The sequence below is a fragment of the Drosophila santomea genome, chromosome 3R (assembly GCF_016746245.2).
Source record: "Drosophila santomea strain STO CAGO 1482 chromosome 3R, Prin_Dsan_1.1, whole genome shotgun sequence".
Classification (NCBI taxonomy): domain Eukaryota; kingdom Metazoa; phylum Arthropoda; class Insecta; order Diptera; family Drosophilidae; genus Drosophila; species Drosophila santomea.
The window spans coordinates 991,001-1,015,662 of record NC_053019.2 but is presented as its reverse complement, the minus strand read 5'-3'; the positions used below and the strand labels follow the sequence as shown (position 1 = coordinate 1,015,662).

Sequence of the window (24,662 nt, the reverse complement as noted above, 5' to 3'; positions counted from 1 at the left end):
AATCGGGTGACAATGCCTTAGGACCTACAGGAGACGCCCACGATGCAGACTTTTAATACTTAAATGAAAGTTTACAATGCCATGTTGTAATCAACAACACGCAAGTAATCAACCATCAAATTGGCGGGGTCTGAGTCAGAACAAATAAATAGAGCATGGTCAAAACTTTATGTTTAAATTCATCAAGGGTGGAAGTTGTGTTTCTGTGGGTGCCTTATCGAATAAAGTATTCAAAGAAAATAAATCAAAACCTAGTTGGGTGGGAAAGCGAAAAATTCGGTATGTAAGCCTACAAAATGTTTATTTAGGCAAATCAATCTTTCCGATTTCTCTTTGTCACTTTGGAAGGCAGTTTTCCACCTAGTGACCATTAGCACCCATAGTGAAACCATAAAATTCAAATCATAAATCATGAAAATCATAAAATTAAAGGAACTAAATTCGAACTTTTTTTTATAATCTCTGAATTATTTTAAAATGTAACGGCCTTTTCGAAATAAAAGTGCCTTTGACTGTCTGTATAAAATCATCGTTTTAGGAGCTTAGTTATTAAGCCCCATAAGGTAATGAACTTTATTACTACAATTTTCTGAAAATTTTCTAATTTTAACAGTTTTTTGGCATAGCCAGGTATATGTACACTATTAATGGATTCAAATGTCTCTTTTACTGTGTTACCAACTTCTGACAAATCAATAACTCAAAAAGCCAAAAATGTTGACCTTAAAATTGTTGGACCAAAGTGCCATTTTTTAAAATTGATAAAATGTTTTCGTGATTACCAGGCGAATTATATTACCCTGAATAGGCTGCCTTTACTACGTTTGGCAGATTGGAAATTTCGCTCAACAAATTTTAAATGATAAATTACATTCTTGTTTCCCTTTTCTTGCAGCCAGCTAATGCAACTTACGAGCAATAGAAACACAACTATGCCAAATTCGAAAAAGGCTGCGTCAAATTTTGTTAACATCATCAATCAAGGTAATGACAATAAATGCTGCTGCCACAACGGCATCTGCAGGGTCAACAAAATGTAATTGGGCAAGGGCGTGGACTGAAAAGGGCCCACTCAGTTTGGCAGTGGGCAACGTTCAACGGCAACAGAAGCAGAAACAGAAACAGCGATATTACTGAACCGCAACAATCGACAACAAGCGCAATCACAGCAGCATCAGGACACCAAACGAAATACGCAACATAAATGAAGTTAACAACCTGTCAAATTGCTAAATTATTTCCGCTGTTGACAGCCTTTTTCTTCCTCAATTCTCCGATCGCAGCCTTATTATTCTACGGCTCGAATCCCACCTTATCCTCCAGCTTCTCGACCACTTCCCACTCCCACTTCCTCTCAGAAAGACCCCACCGCTCGGGTGTACTCGTCCTGCGAGCGGACGACCCAGCCAGAGCCTTTTCCACAAAATCAGTTGCGGCTTCGCGGACTGTGGCAGCGACAGCGGCATCAACAACACTTTTCAGCAAGTCAATTCGGCCGACATCTATACAAATAAAAAGTCCACGTAATGCGCGTGAAGTTGGACGTCAGAAACGTCAGCTGCAACAGCCCACAATCCTGCAGCAGCAACAGCAACTTGATCCCCCGCAGCAACATCAACACCCGCAGCAGCAACAGGCACACCAGCGTCAACGACGACAGCAGCAGCAACAGCAGCAGCAGCATCAAAAGCGAGGGCAACATCACCCTCAACGAGTGGGCGTTTTAATACCCACTTCGCTGCACGTTGATTTGACGCATGTGCAACAGGGCTTTCAAAACTTCCTCGCCTTTTTCCAACTGAATTTATATAATGTCACCGTCGATTTCCTACGTGATGTGGGTGAGTACACGTACACACAAGCGGAAAAACAAGCCCATCAGAACAGGCCAAGCATCATTGTTTGTCTTGTTTGTCTTCCCAGCCCTGAAAGTCCTTGCGGACATGCATTTAGACATCGTGTTTTATCGACGATTTGTGTACGCTCGATGCTTAAGTTTCCATTTGCTTTCCGCTCCTGCTCGAAGAATTCCACATAGGTCGCAGGATGTACATACATGTAGGTGGCACCACTTTATGAAGATGAATTGTTTTGTTTGGTGGGGCTAAATGTTTTCTGGTAGCCAACATATTGGAAGTTATAGGAAACTTTGCTCAGGGGTGGAACGGTGGAACATCAAGCGCATTAATTGGATTTAAAGTTCAAACTTTAGATTGTAGTCCCTGAAGGCTGAAGCTATATCTTTAATTATGCATCCTTTTTCCCTGACCAGTGACTGGCACTAGACCAAATGGCGAATGGCAATGTCTGCCAATTCGCTTGCGTTGCACAACAGCAATACGTGAAGTAACCAATCAATCCACACATTTATTAGACTGTTTATATAATATGGTAGATTATGCAACTATTTCCCAGGGAAGACACCCCTTTTCATGTTGTCCTTAGGTAATTGTGCTGTTGCCACCGATGGTCGGCAAATAAACTCGCAGACATTGCAACTTGGATCCTTTCCAATATTTTGAAAACCTGCACCGCAGCCAGGCAGACATATTAAATTACGGCAAATGAAATTTATTTGTACGGAATGCAAACGTTACGTTAGTTTGGTTTCCAAATTTAATTTCGTTGTTGCGCACTTATTATTTTATTTATGATACCTTCAAGGCAACCCCTAAATTAAATACATATATCGATCAGCTTGATCAGCTCATACCATTGAATAGGCGATGATATTTCAAACAAAATCATCGGATTTAATTTCTTCCCGAGTGCGAGGCCGACGCTCTAAGCTGGCGACCGCATAGGCATCGTAAGAAACATTTAATTTGTGACATGCAAAGACAAATTATGTGGCTAAGGCGTACGGGCACGAGCAAAATGAAAATTGAAACAAGAGAATGAAATTAATTTCTTTCCATAATTTAAATTTACAAATATAAAATTTTTGTAAAAAAATGTTTGATGAAATAAGTTTGACGTTTTATTGCTGAAACATTTGATGAAAATGGGACAAGAAAAATCCCTAAAGAATCGATGAAAGGTAGATGAAAGTTTTTCTAGAAAAAGTGGTGAAAAGCGATGAAAATACCGTTAAAAGCGGTTAAAAAGCGGTGATTAAAAGCGATGACTTTGCGCTCCTTTTGCAGTGTTTATAAGATAGCGATGATTTCCTTGGACATGCCAATGCTAAAATTATCACTTGTTTTAATTTTTTTCACTTGTTCGAAATTTTTATTGAGTTTAGATTCACAGGTGAAAAGTCGTCGAATGGAAGTGCAGTAGAGTTTCCCGACTGTCAGATACCCGTTACCCAGCTAGTGGAAGTACGATCGAGAAATTTCAACATTTTCTAGAATTGGAAATTGAAAAAAAAATTTTAAATGTTCCACAAGGTTTAACGTGACAGCTTTTTTGCAAATCGATAGAAATTTACAAAACTATATGTTTTGTGAAAATGGAAAAATATCAAAACATTTTCAAATGTTTATTTATTCATTTAAATTTATTTATTCATCACTATATAAGATGTCCCAAAAGCATTCTTTGTATTGAAAGTAATTTAGTCGGAACGGATCGTACCATATATAACTATTCCTATGCCACTTCAGCTGCCAAAGGAATAATCGAAAAAAGGGAACAACATTTACCTTCGATGTTTTAAATCATCAAGTGTGTAAATTTGGTACATCAGGTTTTTGGCTATTTATCAATCAAAATTATGCAATCATTATTGCAGAAGCTTGCGACCAAGGAAATGCTGAACTACAATAATATAATATAAAACGCAGCAATAACACAACATCATTTGTGCAAACCTTATTTGGGAAAAATCTGTGCAGTATTCCTTTAGCGTAGAGAGCTATACTCGCCGAAAAAAATAGCAAGGCCCGGTTAGAAAAACTTAGCTAATGAGCAGCATTTAGTAGTAGTTTCCGGGGCGTTTCTCCCTGTGCACTAGCATTCATAACCCCATCCTATTTTTGGATTCTTAACGGTGCCTTAGATGGCGGCCGTCAGCAGATTTTGACAACACACCAACAAACTGGTGTATACCGAATTAAAACACTTAATGAGCAAAAACAACGAAGGTACTTTTACTTTACTATATTTTCTATGACATCTGAATGTTTGTCCGATTACAAAGCAGATGTCGGAATATATAAATATATAAATATATAAATAACTATACTCAATATAAATATTTTTGTTTTTATTTTAATGAAAATAAATTGCCCCCAAGAATTTAAGTTAGCCATGTGTAATGTTACCCTCTTCACGGGCTTTATTTTAAAAGCTCTGTTATTGGCATAACTGGCTGGGGATGCCAGTATCAGCAGCTACAGTAACTTTACTGCCTAAGAACATACTCATATACACTGGCAGAAAAGGGTACTGCAATAAGCTTAAGTATGCAGAACTTTTTTACACGCCACATAAAATGTTTTTCTTTTTTTTCCCCCGCTGATGAAAACAACGACTCCGACTACGGCGCTCAGATTTAAGCGGCTTAATAAAATTACTCGAGCAACCGAAGTACACGAGCGTTATAAAGACTTTAAATGCGGGCATTACGGTAGACAGCGTGGAACAAAATACCAATATGGACGTTGATACGCCCAGGCAGCCAAGTCAGCAACAACAGCTGCATTCGGAGCAGGAGCCTAATCGTCATCATTATCAGGACTCCGTAGCAAAACAGGTTCTAGTAGTCGAGCAGGACTCCCATTCATCCGGCGAAAACGGGAAAAATCGTTGGGACGACGCCCGCAGCTTCTCGGGTCACTGTCATCAGCTGGCTGAGCAACTTGCCGTCGATTTCAATAAGACCGTTGTCCTGTGGCCCTGTCCTCGAATGAAAGTGAGTAGTTCCTTAGTTTAAAACTGCTGATTCATATCTTTGATTATATCTTTGATGGAGTCATGAAACGGGTGAATTATTATCTGCCAGAAAAATGTTGTGTGTTAATTATCCGGGCCCCGCGATAATTATTTGAAAAAATGAAATAAAAATTTTTTTAATATAAGATTTTAAGGGCAGGGGGGGGGGGGCATGGTCGTACGCCGACATGTGTGACTTGGCTAACTGTCACACAAATCGTGCAACGAAAAGTTGTGCTTGTTATGAACCCGCCAGCGTAGCGTTCAATTTTTGTTGACAATTGAAAGTTTGATAATTTGTTGAGATTGTCAGTAATGTTATTAATTAAATGGCATCTGCGAAGTGGTGCTTATGACGTGCCTTAGTATTTTACATCTTTAGAGTTATGATTTCATCCTTTTGCTTGCCCACATGCTGGGTTCTGCTGACAATAAGGCAATAAAACCACTAAATTTTGTTGCCGATTGAAGCCACGTGTTCCTAACCTTCTCGGCCTTTTTCGTCCTGTAACTTTAAGAGGAGACATCGTCGGACAATCATAAATAATATCAAGAGACGTCGATGGAATATCGATAGAAATTGTTCATTCGGATATTGCCCCGTCGACTTAGCTATTAAATCTGATCAAGAATATATATACTTTATATGGTCGGAAACGCTTCCTTCTGCCTGTTACATACTTTTCAACAAATCTGGTATACCCTTTTACTCTACGAGTAACGAGTATAAATATAAAAGGTAGACTTAAATTTAATATAACCCTGCCCCTATCGATACTTTGACTCTGCTCGTGAAACACTCAGTCGGTGAATGTTGATATTTGATTGATGTTTTGCCCCTGCGTTCGCTGATGGAACTGTTAAAATTGAATTTTGGCACTTGGGTAACTCGGGCTTTCGCTTGTGGAATCTTTGTGATTCGATTTCTCAGCGTTTGCATGGGAGAAATCACAGATTAACGGAATAATATTTATGCAATCAATTTTTTGAAAACGAAATATCTTGAAACTCTAAATAAATGATAAAATGTTACGCTGTTTTGTACGGTGGCGCTTTCCATTTAAGAGTCCTGTGAACATAAACTCCATCGTGAGTCAACAGACGCATGCATGTATCCTTTTTCATTGTTTGATGTTTTCATGTTCAACAAAGTTTGCAGCACATCTTCAGCATGCCCCAAACAATTCTTCCTCCTGCAACTTGCCAATTCATTGCCGTTTTCCAAAAGCTCTGCTGTTCCATTATCCACCCGACGTATACGAAATATTTCGCTGTAAATTATTACGAAAATGGAGCTTTGTTTGCCTGCATCATCATCAACAGCAGCTTTATAAGCTCGCTAAATGGGGGACGAGCTGAATTCGCTTTTTTATTATTATGTTGTCATGTTAAGGTCATTGCTCCGTTTGATGTGCCAGGTCACCTTGTAGTTCGCCACATGTGGGTAGCATGCCAATATAAGCAAAATGTATCAACAAAGAAATATATTTATATTTCTCCTTCGCACTTCCACTAGCTGAGTAACGGCTATCAGATCGTCGTGGAACTCGACTATAGCATACTCTCTTGTTTTTTTCTCAAATTTGATCGATAATTAAAAAAAAAATTTGAAATTTCTCGTTGGAAGGAAAGACATTTAGAATACTAATAAAAAATTAAAAAATGTAAAAAAAATTTTTTTTAAGTATATGAGTATCAACATTCTAGCATTTCTAGTTTTGCACTCATAGAAAACACTTACAGAATTTTAGAAACTCGCCCTAAAAAAAAGACGGTTTTCTATTTTAAGGAAAAGTTTGCCATACATTCAGGGTTTTCCAATTACCCTCAAGGGAAAAAGGACCCTAGAATTAAGAAAGGCTCTCCCTATATTTAGGACAAATAATACAATCAAGAAAATTTTTCTTAACTCAAGAAAATTCACCCTAATAGTAAGCAAATTTAAGCTAAATTTTTAGGCTTAATTTTTTTAAAATTTAGGGTATGTTGGTAATGACTTCTTTTTTAGGGCGTTTTTCTAAATGTACGGGCGAAAAGTTTTATTTTTAGGGCGATATCGACGTTCATACATGGCCAAGATCAAGATTATATATTTTATATGGTCGGAAACGATTCATTCTTCCTGTTACATACTATCCAACAAATCTAGTAACTTTTTTAGTCTAGGAGTGACGGGTACAATAAAAACCTTACTTAATATTCTTGAAAATGTGTGTTTTGCCTTTCTTTATTTTTATTGACACAATTATTTTCCACAATCATATACTTCAACTTAATGTTGTCAATCCCATTGGTAGTCAGAACAGATGTGATGGTTATGCAGCTTTCAGCTTTCTTTGCTATTGATGTCAATTGTCAAGCTGATTGAGTGAAAGGCAAATGCTTTGTGGGACAGCAGAAGGATAGGACTTGGATGCATGGCATTCAGAGTGCTTGAATCCACACTTTGGCCTTGATAAGATGCAGTGACAGCTTACGGTCTGCATGAATGAGTGACTGAATGAATCGACTGACTGAGATAAATGGCAGTCGTCCCAGATTGGCAATGCATCGATGCCGAGATGATGGCAATGCATCATTTAACGATTAGAGTTGTCTCACTGGGATTTCAGATTTCAGATGCCGCATTAATCTTTAATACCTTGTTTTCAAGCTATATCTGGAGGTTTGGAGAAGTATATGCAAGGATTCTAGTCAAATTAAACAAAAGAGAACGCTGTAATCTTAACTCTCTAGCTTGTATAGTTTCTGAGATCGAGGCGTGCAGATCTGGCCAGATCGCCTAAGTAATCATCGATCCTGAAAAATAAATATATGTATGCATTTTACTCTACTAGTAACGGGTATAAATATATGATAGTTTTCATATACCAGTAACGTGATCAGAATTTATAACCTAGTTTTTAAAAGCTAACGCACTTTTAAATTAGGACTCGTTATACCTTGGGCGTACAAAACGCAGCAACTCAGCATTCTGATATCAAGCTGCTTAACAGAAAAAAAACAGTATTTTACAAATCATGCTTAATTTCAACATTCCAGCTTTTATAGTTCCTGAGATCGAGGCGTTCATATGAACAGAACGTATTATTCTGTTGCAGAAAGCTGCAGTTGAACATTTACAAATACGAAAAGCAAGATAATCAGTTTTTTAAGGAGGGTAGCATTTGCTGTATATGCTCTTAAGTAAAGGGTAATCGACAATAGCGTTCTCTCAAATTTTGAAATCTGTGGACTATCTATCAGAAGACAGGTCGCAGTTATGGTATATAGATGTATATAGGGTGAAATCGGGGAACCCGGTGACCATTCAGATAATCTGGTTAGCGTTTTGTAAGGGTAAGTTTAAGGGACATAAAACGTCTCTTTCCACATTAATTGCGTTTATCGCCCGTCCTCAGCGGATACAGAAATTTGCATAAAAGTCATAACAAATTCAGAGATGCAAAAAGCCCTCTCGGTTTTTACTCGTTTTCTCCGACATTTTCAGCCTTTATTTCGCCGTTCATAAAAAGGCTGGCGGTTCAAAGAGGTTGCCACTTAGGCACCGCTAAAATATTCAACAAAGCACTGTGCACACGTGACCCAAAAGTGAGGTCTTAATTTTCACAAAGAGAGCTCCAAGGGCAGAGGACCATCAGAAATTAAACCGTTTTATAAGCAGTCAAATCACATTATATGTAAGGGGTTTTTAAAAGGTATAGAAATTTAAATTGCAATAAAATAAATCCACCATTATTCGATTGTTTATTTTTTTTTTGATAATCTTGTGGCATATTGCCGTATATCGGCAACAAACGGCGAACGCTGTCTTCCAAAGTTTTCCTGGTATTTTGCCCGTCATTAAAAGAATTTGTTCTTTGGCGCGGAAAAACAAACAAAAGGTTCACGAATTCATCAGGCATTTATCATTTAAATCGCATTTAATTGACCCCTACGCTTTTCTAACACGTTCCGTCATACTTCCTTTTCAAGTAAAGCCGGGTGCCTTTCATAACTTCATTTTTTATACATATGTAAGCACTCAGTAAAAGGCTTTCCTGAACGGGTTTTGTTGCATTCTTTCAAAGGCTTCTAAATGTTTTCCGAAACATGTATTCCAGAATATTTATATTCACTACTTTTGTAAACGCTATTAAGGATTATCTCTGAATAATTTCCCGAATTAATTATTAGAAAGTATATTCTATTAAAGTATAAGAGTATATTTTAACTAATGTAGAGAAAGTGTTCTCAAAGAATATAAATCAATAAATATTTATTATACCCGTTACTCGTAGAATAAAAGGGTATACTAGATTCGTTGAAAAGTATGTAACATGCAGAAGGAAGCGTTTCCGACCATATAAAGTATATATATTCTTGATCAGGATCAATAGCCTAGTCGATTTGGCCATGTCCGTCTGTCCGTCCGTCTGTCCGTCTGCCTGTCCGTATGAACGTCGAGATCTCAGGAACTACAAAAGCTAGAAAGTTGAGATTAAGCATACAGACTCCAGGGACATAGACGCAGCGTAAGTTTATCGAATCATGCTGTCACGCCCCCTCTAACGCCCACAAACCGCACAAAACTGCCAGGCCCACACTTTTGAAAAATGTTTAAATATTTTTTCATTTCTGTATTGGTCTTGTAAATTTCTATCGATTTGTTAAAAAACTTTTTGCCACGCCCACTCTAACGCCCACAAACCGCCCAAAGCTACCACGCCCACACTTTTGAAAAATGTTTTGATATTTTTTCATTTTTGTATCAGTCTTGTAAATTTCTATCGACTTGCAAGAAAACTTTTTGCCACGCCCACTCTAACGCCCACAAACCGCCAAATACTGTCAGTGTTGAGGACTCTCCTTCGCACTTCCACTAGCTGAGTAACGGGTATCAGATAGTCGGGGAACTCGACTATAGCGTTCTCTCTTGTTTTTTATTTTGCTTCAATACAAGAAGTCTATACATTTCAGTATTAGTAGCCTAGTTGATTTATCCTTGTACAGAAAGAAATATATATAGTGACATATCCATAAGTCCCTAAGACTTAAGCACATGCCTACACACTAATACACATACAACATGTACACCCAAACTCACCCACACACCCTACACAACTCTGGATGTACCCAACAGATACCAGATACCTGAAAAGTCACTCACTGGTAGACTAAACATCCGTTGTCTAATTTAAACAATCTATGCTTAAGCCCTTGCATCATCGTTGCGTTCCCACTTTCAAAGCTCGGACTCGCAATCCCGAAAAACAGAAGTATTAGATTTCAATAAACAAAATTATAAGAATCTAAGAGCACTTGTATCCAAGAGCGAAAGCACTTGAATCCAAGAGAAATGCAAAGTCTATTAAAGTCAGCAACTCCAAAGCTTTCTCTCTTCATTTGATCAGAACCCTAAAGTCTAAACTCCATATTAGAAAAGCTCGAAACCGAGGCTTGAAAGTCAATCAAATCAGAGTAATTATCAGAGTTCAGTTTGAGACCTAATTATAATCGGTCGGTGTTCTTCTCAACTAAAAATATTGTAATCATTCAGTAAAATAAAATTATATTTTTTTTACATATGAGTATTGCGATTATTTAATTGGCGCAGTCGGTAGGATCTGTTAAATAAAGAGTCTGTTTAGTACGGTACTGATCCATTGAAGGATACGCTATACAACTAGCTATCCAGGATCGGCGAATTAAAACAGTGATTCTAAAATTATTTTGAGATCCGCAAAGGAATCTACGTGAAAGCAGTATTCAAAAAAAAAATCCCGTGTGGTCAGTAACATCTGCAAAACAATTAAAAATCCCGTGCGGTCGGAAACAAAATTAATTAAAATTTGTAATTCCGTAACTTAAAACAAAAAATTAAAATAAACACCGTGTATCCAGAAACTTATACAAATACACCATGGCAGTTCCGCAACTTTCGGAAACCCACCTAAATCAATTATTAAATCAAATTAAAGAACTGAACTACTACGATGGCACACCTGGTAAGCTGTCTGTGTGTGTTAACCAGGTCGAGCAGCTACTCAACTTATACCCTACCCAAGATGTAGACAAGCAAATGTTATCTACGGAGCAGTAAAACGGTTACTAGTGGATGCAGCATTGGAGGTCGTGACCCAAGAAAGAGTAAACACATGGCTGGATACAAAGACGGTCCTGGCGATGGCATTCAAGGATCACAGGCCCTACATAACACTTATAAGACAACTGGAGGATATATCATACCCCGAAAGCATCTGTAAGTTCATCGAGAAGCTCGAATCACAATATTGGATTATGTTTGACAAGTTAGAATTAGAAAGCTACCCTGTAGATAAATCAAATTAAAAAGAACTGTTAAATTTGTAATAGATCGAAAACTGCCGGATAGAATTTATATGTCATTGGCACGCAAAGATATTGTTCTATTTATAAATTAAAACAAGCTTCAATGGAGCTAGGCCTCTATGACGCCAGTCCAGAAAATCAGCGTTCTAATAGATCAGAAGGGAACAGTCGCAGGAACAGGGGAAATCATAGTCAAAGCAATAATCAAAGATATTAGAATAATAGAAATTACAATCACAGCAATTATTATCCTGGAACGAATCAGAATAACAATATGCAACCTCAAAATTCGAATCAACCTACAATAAATCAAAATCAGTATTCCACTCGTCCCATACCGGTTAATCAAAGGAGAAATTATTACACGTTTAGAAGGGAGTTAACACAAGGCCAACAAAACAATCCCCTTAACAATTCCCTTAATTTTCAACCTTCAACTTCAAATAATACTAACGGTCAGATGCCGGTAAAAAGACAACGAGGGAGTCAAAGTGGCCAAAGCAGAATGGATGTAAATTTTCATCAAACTGCCTCGGACACTCAAGTGACACAGGAGGACGTACCAGTCCCCATGTACGAATAGGTTATCATAACAAAATTTACAAAGGAATGATCGACACAGGCTCATCAGTCAATATCAAAAGCGAAAATTTTGAAAATTTAGAAGAAAAAAAAGAAGATCTAACAGTGTATACCATTAAAGGGGCAATAAAATTAAAGAAAAGCATAATAATGAAACCCCACTTCAGTATGTCCGTCTGATCAGAAATTCTATATCCACAAATTTTTCGAAAATTATGATTTCCTGTTAGGTCGAAAGTATCTAGAGGATACGAAAGCTAATATAGATTATGATAACGAGGCGGTAACTCTAGGTTCAAGAACCTTTAAATTTGTGTATGGAGAAAAGAAGGGCGAGACCGCATCTAAATGCCTCGACCCACAGCAAAAGGATGATTCTGCTCCAGTGGAGGAAATCAATCCAAAGATGCAAAAGGTTAAGACCGCACCTAGGTGCCTTAAGCCAAAGCATCAACAACAGAAGAAGGAGACCGCATTACCAAAATGCATCACTTTAGAAGTTGTTAGTGACACAGTGGACAATGATGTAACACATCTCGATCCCATGTCCGTTGACAACGATATAGTCAACTTCGCGATCAACAATGAGTTACGCGAATGTAACGAGTACAGACTCGAACATCTAAATGTAGAGGAAATTGAATGTTTAAGGAAAGTTCTATATGAATATAGAGACATTCAGTACAAGGAAGGCGAAAATTTGACCTTCACCAGTACTATTAAACATGTCATCCAGACTCAGCATGAGGATCCAGTATACCGTAAACCCTATAAGTACCCCCAAGTGTTTACCAAATTCCCCATTCCTCGAATGGATGAGATATTGGATAAATTGGGTAGATGCCAATATTTTACCACCTAGCTAAGGGTTTTCACCAAATCCAGATGGACGAAAATTCTATTGCAAAAACAGCTTTTTCAACGAATATACACGTATGCCTTTTGGCCTAAAGAATGCTCCAGCTACTTTTCAGAGATGTATGAATAATCTTTTGGAAGATTTGATCTACAAAGATTGTTTAGTCTATTTGGACGATATTATTGTTTACTCCACTTCATGGGAGTAACATAACGGGTGTTTTTTTTAGAGGTATAGAACTTTAAGTTGGCATTACTGTTCAAGATGGCGACCGATTTAACAGCTGTCAAGTGATTTATTCTCAGTTTGGTTTGGCAATTCGTCATGCGTGCTTACAAAATCCAACTCGTGCAAGAATTGAAACCAAACGATCATCAAGCAAGGCGTAGATTCGTCGAATGGGCCCAAAACGAGATTGCTGTTGTTCCCGATTTTTCATAAGCCTCCAAGATCTTGTGATTTAACACCGCTAGACTACTTTTTGTGGGGCTATGTAAAGTCATTGGTCTATGCGGATAAGCCACAAACGCTAAACCATTTGGAAGACAACATTCGCCGTGTTATTGCCGATATACGGCCAAATGTTGGAAAAAGTCATTGCAAATTGGACGTCCAGATTGGACTACATCCGAGCCAGCCGTGGCGGTCATATGCCAGAAATCATATTTAAAATGTAATGCCACAAGATTATCTTTCATGTCAATAAAATTCATGTCAATCGAATAATCCATCGTTGTTTTATTGCAATTTAAAGTTCTATACCTCTAAAAAAAACACCCTATATTTTATCTCTAAAGAAAGTCTTTAAAAAACTGAGAGACGCCAACTTGAAGTTGTAGCTAGACAAATGTGAATTCATGAGAAAAGAAACTGAATTCCTGGGACATATTGTCACAACAAATGGCATTAAACCAAACCCAAACAAAACTAATGCAATCACAAATTTTCCGTTACCTAAGACACCTAAACAGATAAAATCATTTTTGGGATTATTTGGGTTCTATCGCAAGTTCATTCCTAACTTTGCCAAGATAGTTAAACCCATGACCCTCAAACTAAGGAAAGGTGCTGTAATAGATATTAAGTGTAAAGACTACATCGAATCATTTGAAAGACTAAAGGTTTTGATAACTTCAGATCCGACAAAATATTTCAGGTCATACTTATTCGGCAGGCCATTTGAAATAATGAGTGATCACAAGCCATTGGTATGGCTGAATAATATCAAAGAGCCGAACATGAAATTACAAAGGTGGAAAATCAAACTTAATGAATTCGATTATAAAATAGAATATCTTCCAGGCAAAGAAAACTATGTCGCGGATGCTCTTTCCCGCACAAAGATAGAAGAAGTCATGGTTGGCGAAGTCGCAAACAGCGCAGACGCAACTAGTGTAGTGCTAATGAAGATAATTTAAATTATATATCCATAACGGAGAGACCAATCAACTTCTTCTCTAGACAGAGATAGAAAAAGGCGACAGTGACACAACAAGTGTAAGCCACTACTTTCAAAAACTAAAGATTAAAATAATCTACAAAGAAATGACACTTGAACTCGCCAAAACCCTCATTAAGGAATATGTGTGCACCAAGAAAAGCGCAATTTACTTCCCTAATGATGAGGACTTTCTGATCTCCCAGAGGACATTTACCGAAATCATAAGCCCTAACAATTTCACAAAACTATTGAGATGTACCACGAAGCTAATTGAAATACTTACTTATGCGGAATTTAAGGATTTAATCCTAAAGAGACATAAGGAAGTTTTACACCCAGGTATAGAAAAAACCATTAATTGGTTTAAAGAAAAATACTATTACCCAGATAGTCAAAAGCTAATTCAAAATATTATTAATGAATGTGAAATCTGTAATCTGGCAAAACCAGAACATCGAGACACAAAATTGACATTTGAATCAACACCAGAAATATTTAACACAAGGGAAAAATACGTGATCGATTTTTATCTCACGGGTAACCAGATCTTCTGATCTTGTATTGATATTTATTCATAATTTGCCTCACTAGTTGAAGTAAAAGTAGAGATTGGCTAGAAGCGAAAAGGACCATTATTAAAATATTCAATGATATGGGGAAGCCACAAGAAATTAAAGCAAACAAAGATTCAGCTTTTATGTGCATAGCTTTGCAAAATTGGTTAAGATCCGAAGGCGTACAAATTTCAGTAACAACCAGCAAAAATGTTGTATCCGATATAGAAAGATTTCACAAGACCATAAACGAAAAGCTAAGAATCATCGGTAGTGAACAAAATATCGAAGATAGGTTTGCAAGGTTCGAAACAATCTTATACGTCTATAATCATAAATCTAAACATAATAGTACAAAACGGTCTCCGCCAGACATTTTTCTATATGCAGGCAGCCCAGACTTTAACGTACAACAAAACAAAATTGATAAGATCGAATAAATTAATAAGAATAGGCATGATTTTGAAGTTGATATAAAATATAGACAGGCTACACTCGTGAAGAGTAAAATCACCAATCGAAGTTGTGCGAAAAATGGATACCTTATATTCCAAACCGGAACGATGGAAATTCCAACCAGCTACGAATACCACTATTTGAGTATAAACATAACAAAGACAATGCTTATGTTCGAAAATCTAGTAACTGAAGCAAACGATTATCCCAATGTACATCAGATACAATATTTAGTCGATAAACTAAAACGGGAAATAAATGGATTAAGAATTATTAACAGAAGCAAAAGAGGTCTCTTAAACGTAGTAGGGAAGGCATATAAATACTTATTTGGTACATTAGATGAAGACGACAGGGAGGAGTTAGAGGAAAAAATTAATAACATGTCAGAAGACTTCGTGAAAACTCATGATCTAAACATGGTCATCGACATAATCAACAGCGGTATAGACATAATTAATAGGCTCAAGGTGGAAAAAGAACAGAACCAACAAATTGCGATACTGATATTCAACCTACAGCACTTTACAGAATACATAGAAGACATTGAGTTAGGTATGCAATTAACCAGATTAGGAATCTTTAACCCAAAATTACTAAAACACGATTATTTGAAACACGTAAATTCGGAGAAAATGCTAAAGATAAAAACATCAACTTGGCCCAACACAGACACAAACGAAATTTTGATTATACGAGGGTCGTTTGATAAGTCCGTGACTTTTTGTATTTGCCGCGCACCTGCTCTAAATACAACACTGCTCCTGTCAGCAGTTATCGATTAACAGCTGACTGTAAAATTTTGGGGACTCTGCACCATCAATTTCAATGGTTAAGAAATGGTTTACTGAGTTCCGTTGTGGTCGTACCAGTACAAGTGATGCCGAACGTTCAGGTCGCCCAAAAGAGGTCGTCATGCCAGAAATCGTCGACAAAATCCATGGAATGATATTGGATGATCGGAGAATGAAAGTGCGTGAGGTAGCTGAGGCTGTAGGCATCTCAACTGAACGGGTACATCACATTTTACATGAATATTTGGACATGAAAAAGCTTTCCGCGCGATGGGTGCCGCGATTGCTCACACACGACCATAAGCGCAACCGTGTGACCATTTCAAAGGAGTGTTTGGCGATGTTCAACCGCAATCCAAACGAATTTTTGCGCCGTTTCGTTACCGTAGACGAAACATGGATCCACCACACCACACCAGAGACCAAAGAACAATCAAGACAGTGGGTTTCTCCGGGTGAACGTGCACCAAAGAAGGCCAAGGTGGGTCTGTCGGCCAACAAGGTCATGGCCACAGTTTTTGGGATGCACAAGGTATCATTCACATCGATTACCTTGAAAAGGGTAAAACGATCACCGGCGAATATTATTCAGAGCTTTTGGACAGATTCGATATTGATTTGAAGCAGAAACGACCGCATTTGGCGAAAAAAAAAGTGCTGTTCCATCAGGACAATGCACGGGTGCACACGTGTGTAGTCAGCATGGCAAAATTTCATAAATTGGGCTACGAACTGCTACCCCATCCAGCATATTCTCCAGATTTAGCCCCCTGTGACTATTTTTTGTTTCCAAACATGAAGAAATGGCTCGGCGGTAAGAGATTCGGGTCAAATGAAGAGGTCATCACAGAAACAAACGACTATTTTGAGGGCCTTGAGAAAACCTATTATTTGGAAGGAATAAAAAAATTGGAAAAACGCTGGACTAAATGTATAGAGCTAAAAGGAGATTATGTTGAGAAATAAAACGCTTCTTTGACGAAAAAAATATATTTTATTCAAAAAGTCACGGACTTATCAAACGACCCTCGTATCCCACGTTCCTAGCGAGGTCACTAAAGTTCCGATATTTCAAATAGTTCCGTACCCAGATGAACATAACTATATTCTAACCAAGCAAATATTCGATAAGTTTTATGTATTCAACAACCAAGTATTTCATAAAGATAAAGATAAATTAATATTCGACAAATGTATTGTTGGACGTATTAGACAAGAGCAAACTCAATGCAAATACATTAAAACCCAAAGAAATTTCCAAATAAATTATATAGAACCAAATATACTTTTAACATGGAATATTCCTGAAACAGTTGTCAACCAAGATTGTACAAACAACAAAATATTAATATCAGGAAACAACATGCAAATAGATGAATTCCTAATTTCTAATAATGTAGCAGATTTTACACAAACGATTTATATCACCAACAATGTTACGCGTTTAGAACCAATAAATCACTTAGAAACAAGAGAAATGATAAAATTGCATGTAAAACACTACAACTTTTTCCAAATTATATGCATTACAACTTTTGTCATCATGATAATTAGTTTGACTCTGTATTTAGCATATAAGTTTAAAACAAGAGAGAACGCTATAGTCGAGTTCCCCGACTTTCTGATACCCGTTACTCAGCTGGTGGAAGTTCGAAGGAGAGTCTTAAACACTGACAGTTTTTGGCAATTTGCGGGCGTTAGGGTGGGCGATGCAAAAAGATTTTTTGCAAATCGATAGAAATTTACAAGACTAATACAAAAATGAAAAAATATTCAAACATTTTTCAAAAGTGTGGGCGTGACAGCTTTGGGCGGTTTGTGGGCGTTAGAGTGGACGTGGCAAAAAGTTTTTTGGCAAATCGATAGAAATTTAGAAAACCAATACAAAAATGAAAAAATATTAAAACATTTTTTAAAAGTGTGAGCGTGGCAGTTTTGGGCGGTTTGAGGGCGTTAGAGTGGGCGTGGCAACATGAATCGACAAACTTGCGCTGCTTCTATGTCTTGGGAGTCTGTATGCATAATCTCAACTTTCTAGCTTTTGTAGTTCCTGAGATCTCGACGTTCATACGGACAGGCAGACGGACAGACGGACGGACATGGCCAGATCGACTAGGCTATTGATCCTGATCAAGAATATATATACTTTATATGGTCGGAAACGCTTCCTTCTGCCTGTACATACCTTTCAACGAATCTAGTATCTACGAGTAACGGGTATAAATATACCTAAGAAAATTATTGTCAGATACTGTAAACAAAAAGAAGAACATCCGCACCTTGAAACTAATGTCGAGGAAAATATTCAACCAGAAAACAATGTTATGATATATCCAAATTTAACGACCTGAGGACAGGCCAAATTCAATGATTGGGGGACGTGGCAACATTTGGAACTTGCGCGCTGCGTCTATGTCTCTGGAAGCTGCATACTTAGTCTCAACATTCTTTCTTTTTATGGTTCCTGAGATCAAGGCGTTCAGGCGGACAGACGGACATAACCAGCTCGATTCGGCTATTGATCCTGATCAAGAATACGGTCGGAAACGTAGTTTTCAACTAATCTAGTATATCCTTTTACTTTACGCCTAACGGGTATAATGAGAGAGCAAAGGACCCTGAAACAGAGTAAAAACTACAGAAATCTGGGTTGGAGGCGGTGAAAAGTTATGTTAATGGGGTCAGGGTGTGACCCCCTGGTTGGTTATTTATCTTACATTTAACTACTTTGTTTTTACAGATCTCCAGCAATATTCTTCCATCATTCGAAGCAATTTCCCTAGCTGTGCAAAGCATTTCCACCAAATTGAACTTTTCGCAAGTTGATATCTATATTGGCGGTAAGTAATTTTCGTTCCGGCCCGTCCAGCTCTACCCAAACTAGTCTCTTTGTCTTACTATAAAGCTATCTGCATGTTACTTTTCCAATAGCCTTCTTTCTATCGCAAGTTTCTAGTATATAGGCCCTGGACCGTAGGAATATTCGAAAATAAATGGAAAATAAAATTTACGATAGAGTTTACGTAATACCCCTACACTCACAGAAAAAATGTTCTGCATTTTAGTAAATTGCGCTTAACTAAGAACGATTTTTTATTTAAAAAAAATGTGCCTTAAAGTCAGGCAATGCACCCTAAAAGCAAGGCTACGGATCATAAATTCTACACAAAAGCACCATGAAAATTTGTATTCCCGTTACTCGTAGAGGAAAGGGTATACTAGATTCGTTGAAAAGTATATAACTGGCAGAAGAAAGCGTTTCCGACCATATTAAGGATATATAAAATCAAGGGCGTATTGCCATGTTTTTGACCCTAATTCTTTTTTAAATCGACGAGTAATTTGCATTAAAACTAAATACATTCTGATATACAGTGGTGGACACTAATTTAAAATGATTAGATCATTAATATTCTACTGTGGGGGTAGGGAAAAAGTACCGTTATTTTCAACTCTCTAGCTGTAGTCCTTATTCTTTGCCATTCGTGTCCAGCTAATTTTAAGGGTGTCTAGATAAAAACAAATGGCAAGGAAATAAGACAAAACCTAGAAAGATAACGATACATCTTCTCTACTTAGTAACCTACCCCCACAATAAAAGATTAGTGATCTAATCAATTTAACAACTGAAAAAAAAAGCAAAAAATCGACCATGCATAGTGTGCTAAATTAGTCCCACCACCACTGTAAATATTATATATTGTATAATGTTTTGTGTCCAATTTGAACCGAGGACCTGTCTACAGAACTTATTTATATCCCATTTCATAAGATCTGATACTAGACTAAGGAAGATTAATCCCTAACTCCATATGGGTATTTCTCTGATGTCGCATGCAACATTTGTACGCATTCAAACTAAAAAAAGCTAGTACCATGACTTAATTTTAATTTTAAATAATATTAAACGTATAGCTCTTGGTTAGCACTATAATTAGTGTTAAAGTCGATTTCAAACAATTATTCGTTTTCAAGATAATTACAATAATGTAAGACATTCGCACGCGACATACACAGAAGTCACTTTTTAACCAGTTGGAGCACTGATTTCAGCGAATCTTTACTTTAAGTAAATTAGAAGAACATAGATTGCATTTAAAATTTTTTTTAATATATAAAACAAATTTTTTTTATTCTTAAAATTAATTTCAAACTTAACAAAATATCTTCAGTAAAGTTCAGTAAAGTAAAAAAAAGTTTTTGAACAAAAAAAAATAAAGAATTTTGCACGCGACTCACTTTTATCAATTTTCAAAAACAACGATGTGCGTATAATTAAAAAAACTGTATTTTATTAAATTTGATGTCCAAATATACATTTGTTTGGACACAAGATTGGAAGATCACTGGACAAAAACTTTATGCGCACTGATAAAAAATGTTCTTTTTCGATGTCGCACGCGACATTAATAAAAACTGATAAGCCCATGAGAAATTTACCGTAACTTGCTATCGCATGGTTTCTTTCATATTTTGTATATGTATATTCTTTAACTATATAGCTTGATGTAAAATAGGGTATATTGGTCTTAGGGACTCTCTTTCAGAAAAAGAATCAAATCAAATCGTATCCTATAAATGTATTAAACAGAACTTTTGCACTTCTTCGGCTTTGCATCGAAATATTTCAAAATGTGTTACGATTAAATAAATATATAAATAAAACGCTTAAAAAAAGTGATTATATTAGTTAAATTTACTTTATTTTTTATACATATACGTGAAAAACCCCACTTTTATAGACTTTGAAATTTCTGGCGGCGGTTGTACTTTCTGGAGAATTGCCCATATTATGGCTGACAGCGAATCTTGCCTAAATGTTAAATATACACATTTGCCGATTGCTCAAAGGACGATGAGTGTGGGCACTTGGTGGTCGTAGCTGTGATAGGAGCTGGGCACACGTAATGCCAAATTATGGAGTTAGGTGGGAATGGGGATGAGTGAATGTTTGCCCAAACGCTGACAGGCGTCGAAAGATAGTGAGATCCACGGGAAGGGCAAACAGATCACCATTAAGTTGACACACGCAGCATTTTGGGAACAACCGATGGCCATAAATTTTAGAATAATAGAAATCCCAAGCCGTTACATAGCAAGAGTTTCTGAGTATCCAGATGTAATGATTAAAGTACACTTCCCTGTTCAGAATTCAAACTCACACAGACAGTTTTTGGCGGTTTGTGGGCGTTAGAGTGGGCGTGGCAAATCGATAGAAATTTACAAGAGTAACAAAAATGCTTTTATAGTTCCTGAGATTTCGGCGTTCATACGGACGGACGGACTTACAGACAGACGGATAGACAGACATGACCATATTGACTCGTATATTAATCCTGATTCAGAATATATAAAATTTAAATAGTCGGAACGGCAACGAATATTGTATACCCTTTGACATTACGAGTAACGGGTATAACTACACAAATCAGGAACAAGGTTTTTCCTAGGGCTTAAAGTTAAAAAACCGAACAGCTGCAGCTTCTCATCACGCTTTCATTGGTTATACTGGCCCAGCACTTATGACATTTGTTATTGTTTTAGGAGAACTACGCAAATTGCCTATATATTTAACCACATTACTTTTTCGGAATAAAAAAAAAAAAAACGCAGGCGAAGTTTATATGGCTAAGGCTTCCTTCAGCCTCCAACACCATCGTTATCTTGGTCCTTTCCTCGCAGCAAAAACTCTGCGCTGCGTAATTGCACACTTTGGCACTTGGGCAAAAATGAACTTGCCAATCAGAACTAAAGTTACTTAATACAAAGTGAAGTACAGAATATATACTAAACCAAAATCTATATATACCAATTAGCATATACTCTTTTTTCACATAACATATTTCAATCTACTAAGGGACAAAAATGTTAATGTTCGTTAAATCTACCTTAGTTATTTGTTTCTAATTAGTTTTCTGTATGTATATAAATTATAATTCGAAGTATTTCAATATGTTTATTCGAGTAGTTGTACAAATTATGATAAGACTAGTGCGGTCTGCACGTAATGAGCCGAATTCGTATATTAGTGCGTGGCGATGACCGACGCTTGTTATCTCCAAATCTCGACTGCCCTCGTCTCTGTCCCCGGCAACGTCGTTGGCTTTGTCGCTGGCTACGTTCTTCAGCAAAGCTTAGCTTTCCTCTCGAAAGCTCCAAAGTGTTTTCATTAAGCCGGACATAAGCAAAAAGTAACTCCAGTTAACTCCTCCCTTACTAAGATGAATGCTGTCCTCAGTGTTTTCAAATTATATGGTTGATGATGAACGGGAATCCTGGCGATCGGTGCTTTGTTTGACGTTGGCCCTGGTGGTCTTGTAGTGTCGTCACAATGCGCATGTTGGATAAAGTAGTTGGTGGGGGAGAACTCAATGTATTTTGGTGATTGAGTTGTCGATTTGTTCTCTCCGGCTGCCGCAATCAAGTATGTTGTTTAGGCCGATACGACTTAAGAGCTTTCTTTAACATTTTGTTTAAATTTTTATAGAATACAAAAAATATAAATTGCAAGTACATTGATGGTTAATAATAGTGATAATAATAATAATGTACAACGCTCGTTGATTAAATTTGTTTTTTATCATGATGTAGGAATAGGATGAAGAAGGCCATTAATAACACTGGTGGGTTTTTGTTTTTTATTCTGAGTTATTGTTCTGTAAGCTGTGCTTTTTGATTTTAAAGTCTATTGTTGTTTTGCTGCTTAATTTTTGGGTCGAAAGGTTTTAGTTGAATTTAAAGTTTTTGAAATCGTTTGAGAAGGTCGTTCAAGATTTACTTTTAGGCTGTACCTAAGGAGTTGACGATTTTTTATATTGTACTGAAAGTTTGTGGTAGTTGTCTAAATTTTATAAATGTTTAGGTAAGTAAACAAATTGACACTACTAAGATATAAATGGTGGACTTAAACAAAGAAAATAATAATCCTAACGTAAATTTTCTTTATGCACTACCCTCCCCTTTATTAAGAAACTTGTCCCAATGTCTGCTTCAATTTTCTCTTCTCTGTAGCGTGGGGTAAGTTTATTTCCGAGTCGTTTGTTTTGCTTTACAAAGACAGTGTCTCCGACCTGGAAAGTTCTGTCACATCTTGATTTATTAATTCTTCTTAATTGTATTTCTTGTGCTCTGTCTATTTTTTCTGAGATTTCCTCTGCAAATTCTGAGTGCATTGCATGCATAATGTCGATCGGCTTTTTATTAGTGACCGAATGTACTGTTTTGTTGTATTCCACTGTAGCTTGAAGTATGAGGTTTACCGTATCACCTATGCCTTTTTCTAGTTTTAGGCATCGTGCAATTTCTAACAGTGTACTGTGGAACCTTTCCACCTGTCCGTTTGAGGTACTATGATAGGGTGGTGAATTTTTCACTTGAACATTGAACCGGTTTGATAAAAGTGACCTGATTGATGGTTCATTATCGCAAAATATTGTCTTTGAATTTGGGTAGAGATTCATTAATTGCATTATTGCGGGCTCTATGTCAGCTATATTTTTAGAACCTATGGGTTGAACAACTGCAAATTTGGAGAATTTATCTATACAGGTCAGAAAATATCTCCTGTCTGTAGAGAAAATATCAATGTGTAATGTCTCGCCGATTTGTTCAACTGCTACTATTTCTTTTTGTTCCTCTTTCCTATAGATGTCGATCACCAACTTTTTTGTATGCCGGAAAGTCGTTGCCGGGAACTCTTCTATAAGTCTGTTCTGGATGAATGCTAGTATGGGCAATTCGCAGAATATTACATTCACGACGTCCTGTTTAACTACGTCGCGAATTCTACCTATTAACGATTCCTTATTTACGAATTGTATAACGTGCCTTGACTTGCTACCAAATATAATAAAGCTGCGAGTATTATCCTCTGTGCTTTCTTCTATTATTATTTGGTTTCTAAAGCAGTTGACTGGCTTGTCAACTGTTTCAATAGTATATGAAAGCGAAATTTTATATTTTTATTAAATTTGATGTCCAAATATACATTTGTTTGGACACAAGATTGGAAGATCACTGGACAAAAACTTTATGCGCACTGATAAAAAATGTTCTTTTTCGATGTCGCACGCGACATTAATAAAAACTGATAAGCCCATGAGAAATTTACCGTAACTTGCTATCGCATGGTTTCTTTCATATTTTGTATATGTATATTCTTTAACTATATAGCTTGATGTAAAATAGGGTATATTGGTCTTAGGGACTCTCTTTCAGAAAAAGAATCAAATCAAATCGTATCCTATAAATGTATTAAACAGAACTTTTGCACTTCTTCGGCTTTGCATCGAAATATTTCAAAATGTGTTACGATTAAATAAATATATAAATAAAACGCTTAAAAAAAGTGATTATATTAGTTAAATTTACTTTATTTTTTATACATATACGTGAAAAACCCCACTTTTATAGACTTTGAAATTTCTGGCGGCGGTTGTACTTTCTGGAGAATTGCCCATATTATGGCTGACAGCGAATCTTGCCTAAATGTTAAATATACACATTTGCCGATTGCTCAAAGGACGATGAGTGTGGGCACTTGGTGGTCGTAGCTGTGATAGGAGCTGGGTACACGTAATGCCAAATTATGGAGTTAGGTGGGAATGGGGATGAGGGGGTAGCTTGTAGCAAACTCTATTTATGTGCCTATGTGAATGTTTGCCCAAACGCTGACAGGCGTCGAAAGATAGTGAGATCCACGGGAAGGGCAAACAGATCACCATTAAGTTGACACACGCAGCATTTTGGGAACAACCGATGGCCATAAA

At 37.0% G+C, this 24,662-nt stretch overlaps 1 protein-coding gene across 6 annotated transcripts in view; it reads left to right on the top strand.

Annotated features, from left to right (window-relative positions):
• The window catches only part of LOC120451081, a 57,946-nt gene that overhangs the window by 10,974 nt on the left and 22,310 nt on the right, over positions 1-24,662 (top strand). For 5 of the 6 annotated variants that reach the window (XM_039634443.2, XM_039634442.2, XM_039634447.2 and 2 more), the window contains 3 exons: positions 896-1,841; positions 4,497-4,858; positions 18,635-18,734. In XM_039634443.2, coding sequence (XP_039490377.1) covers positions 1,205-1,841; positions 4,497-4,858; positions 18,635-18,734 — 1,099 coding nt within the window. In that variant the 5' untranslated portion in view covers positions 896-1,204. Of the gene's footprint in view, positions 1-895; positions 1,842-4,496; positions 4,859-18,634; positions 18,735-24,662 lie in introns of those variants that run through there. The other variant, XM_039634448.2, reaches the window with a different exon arrangement.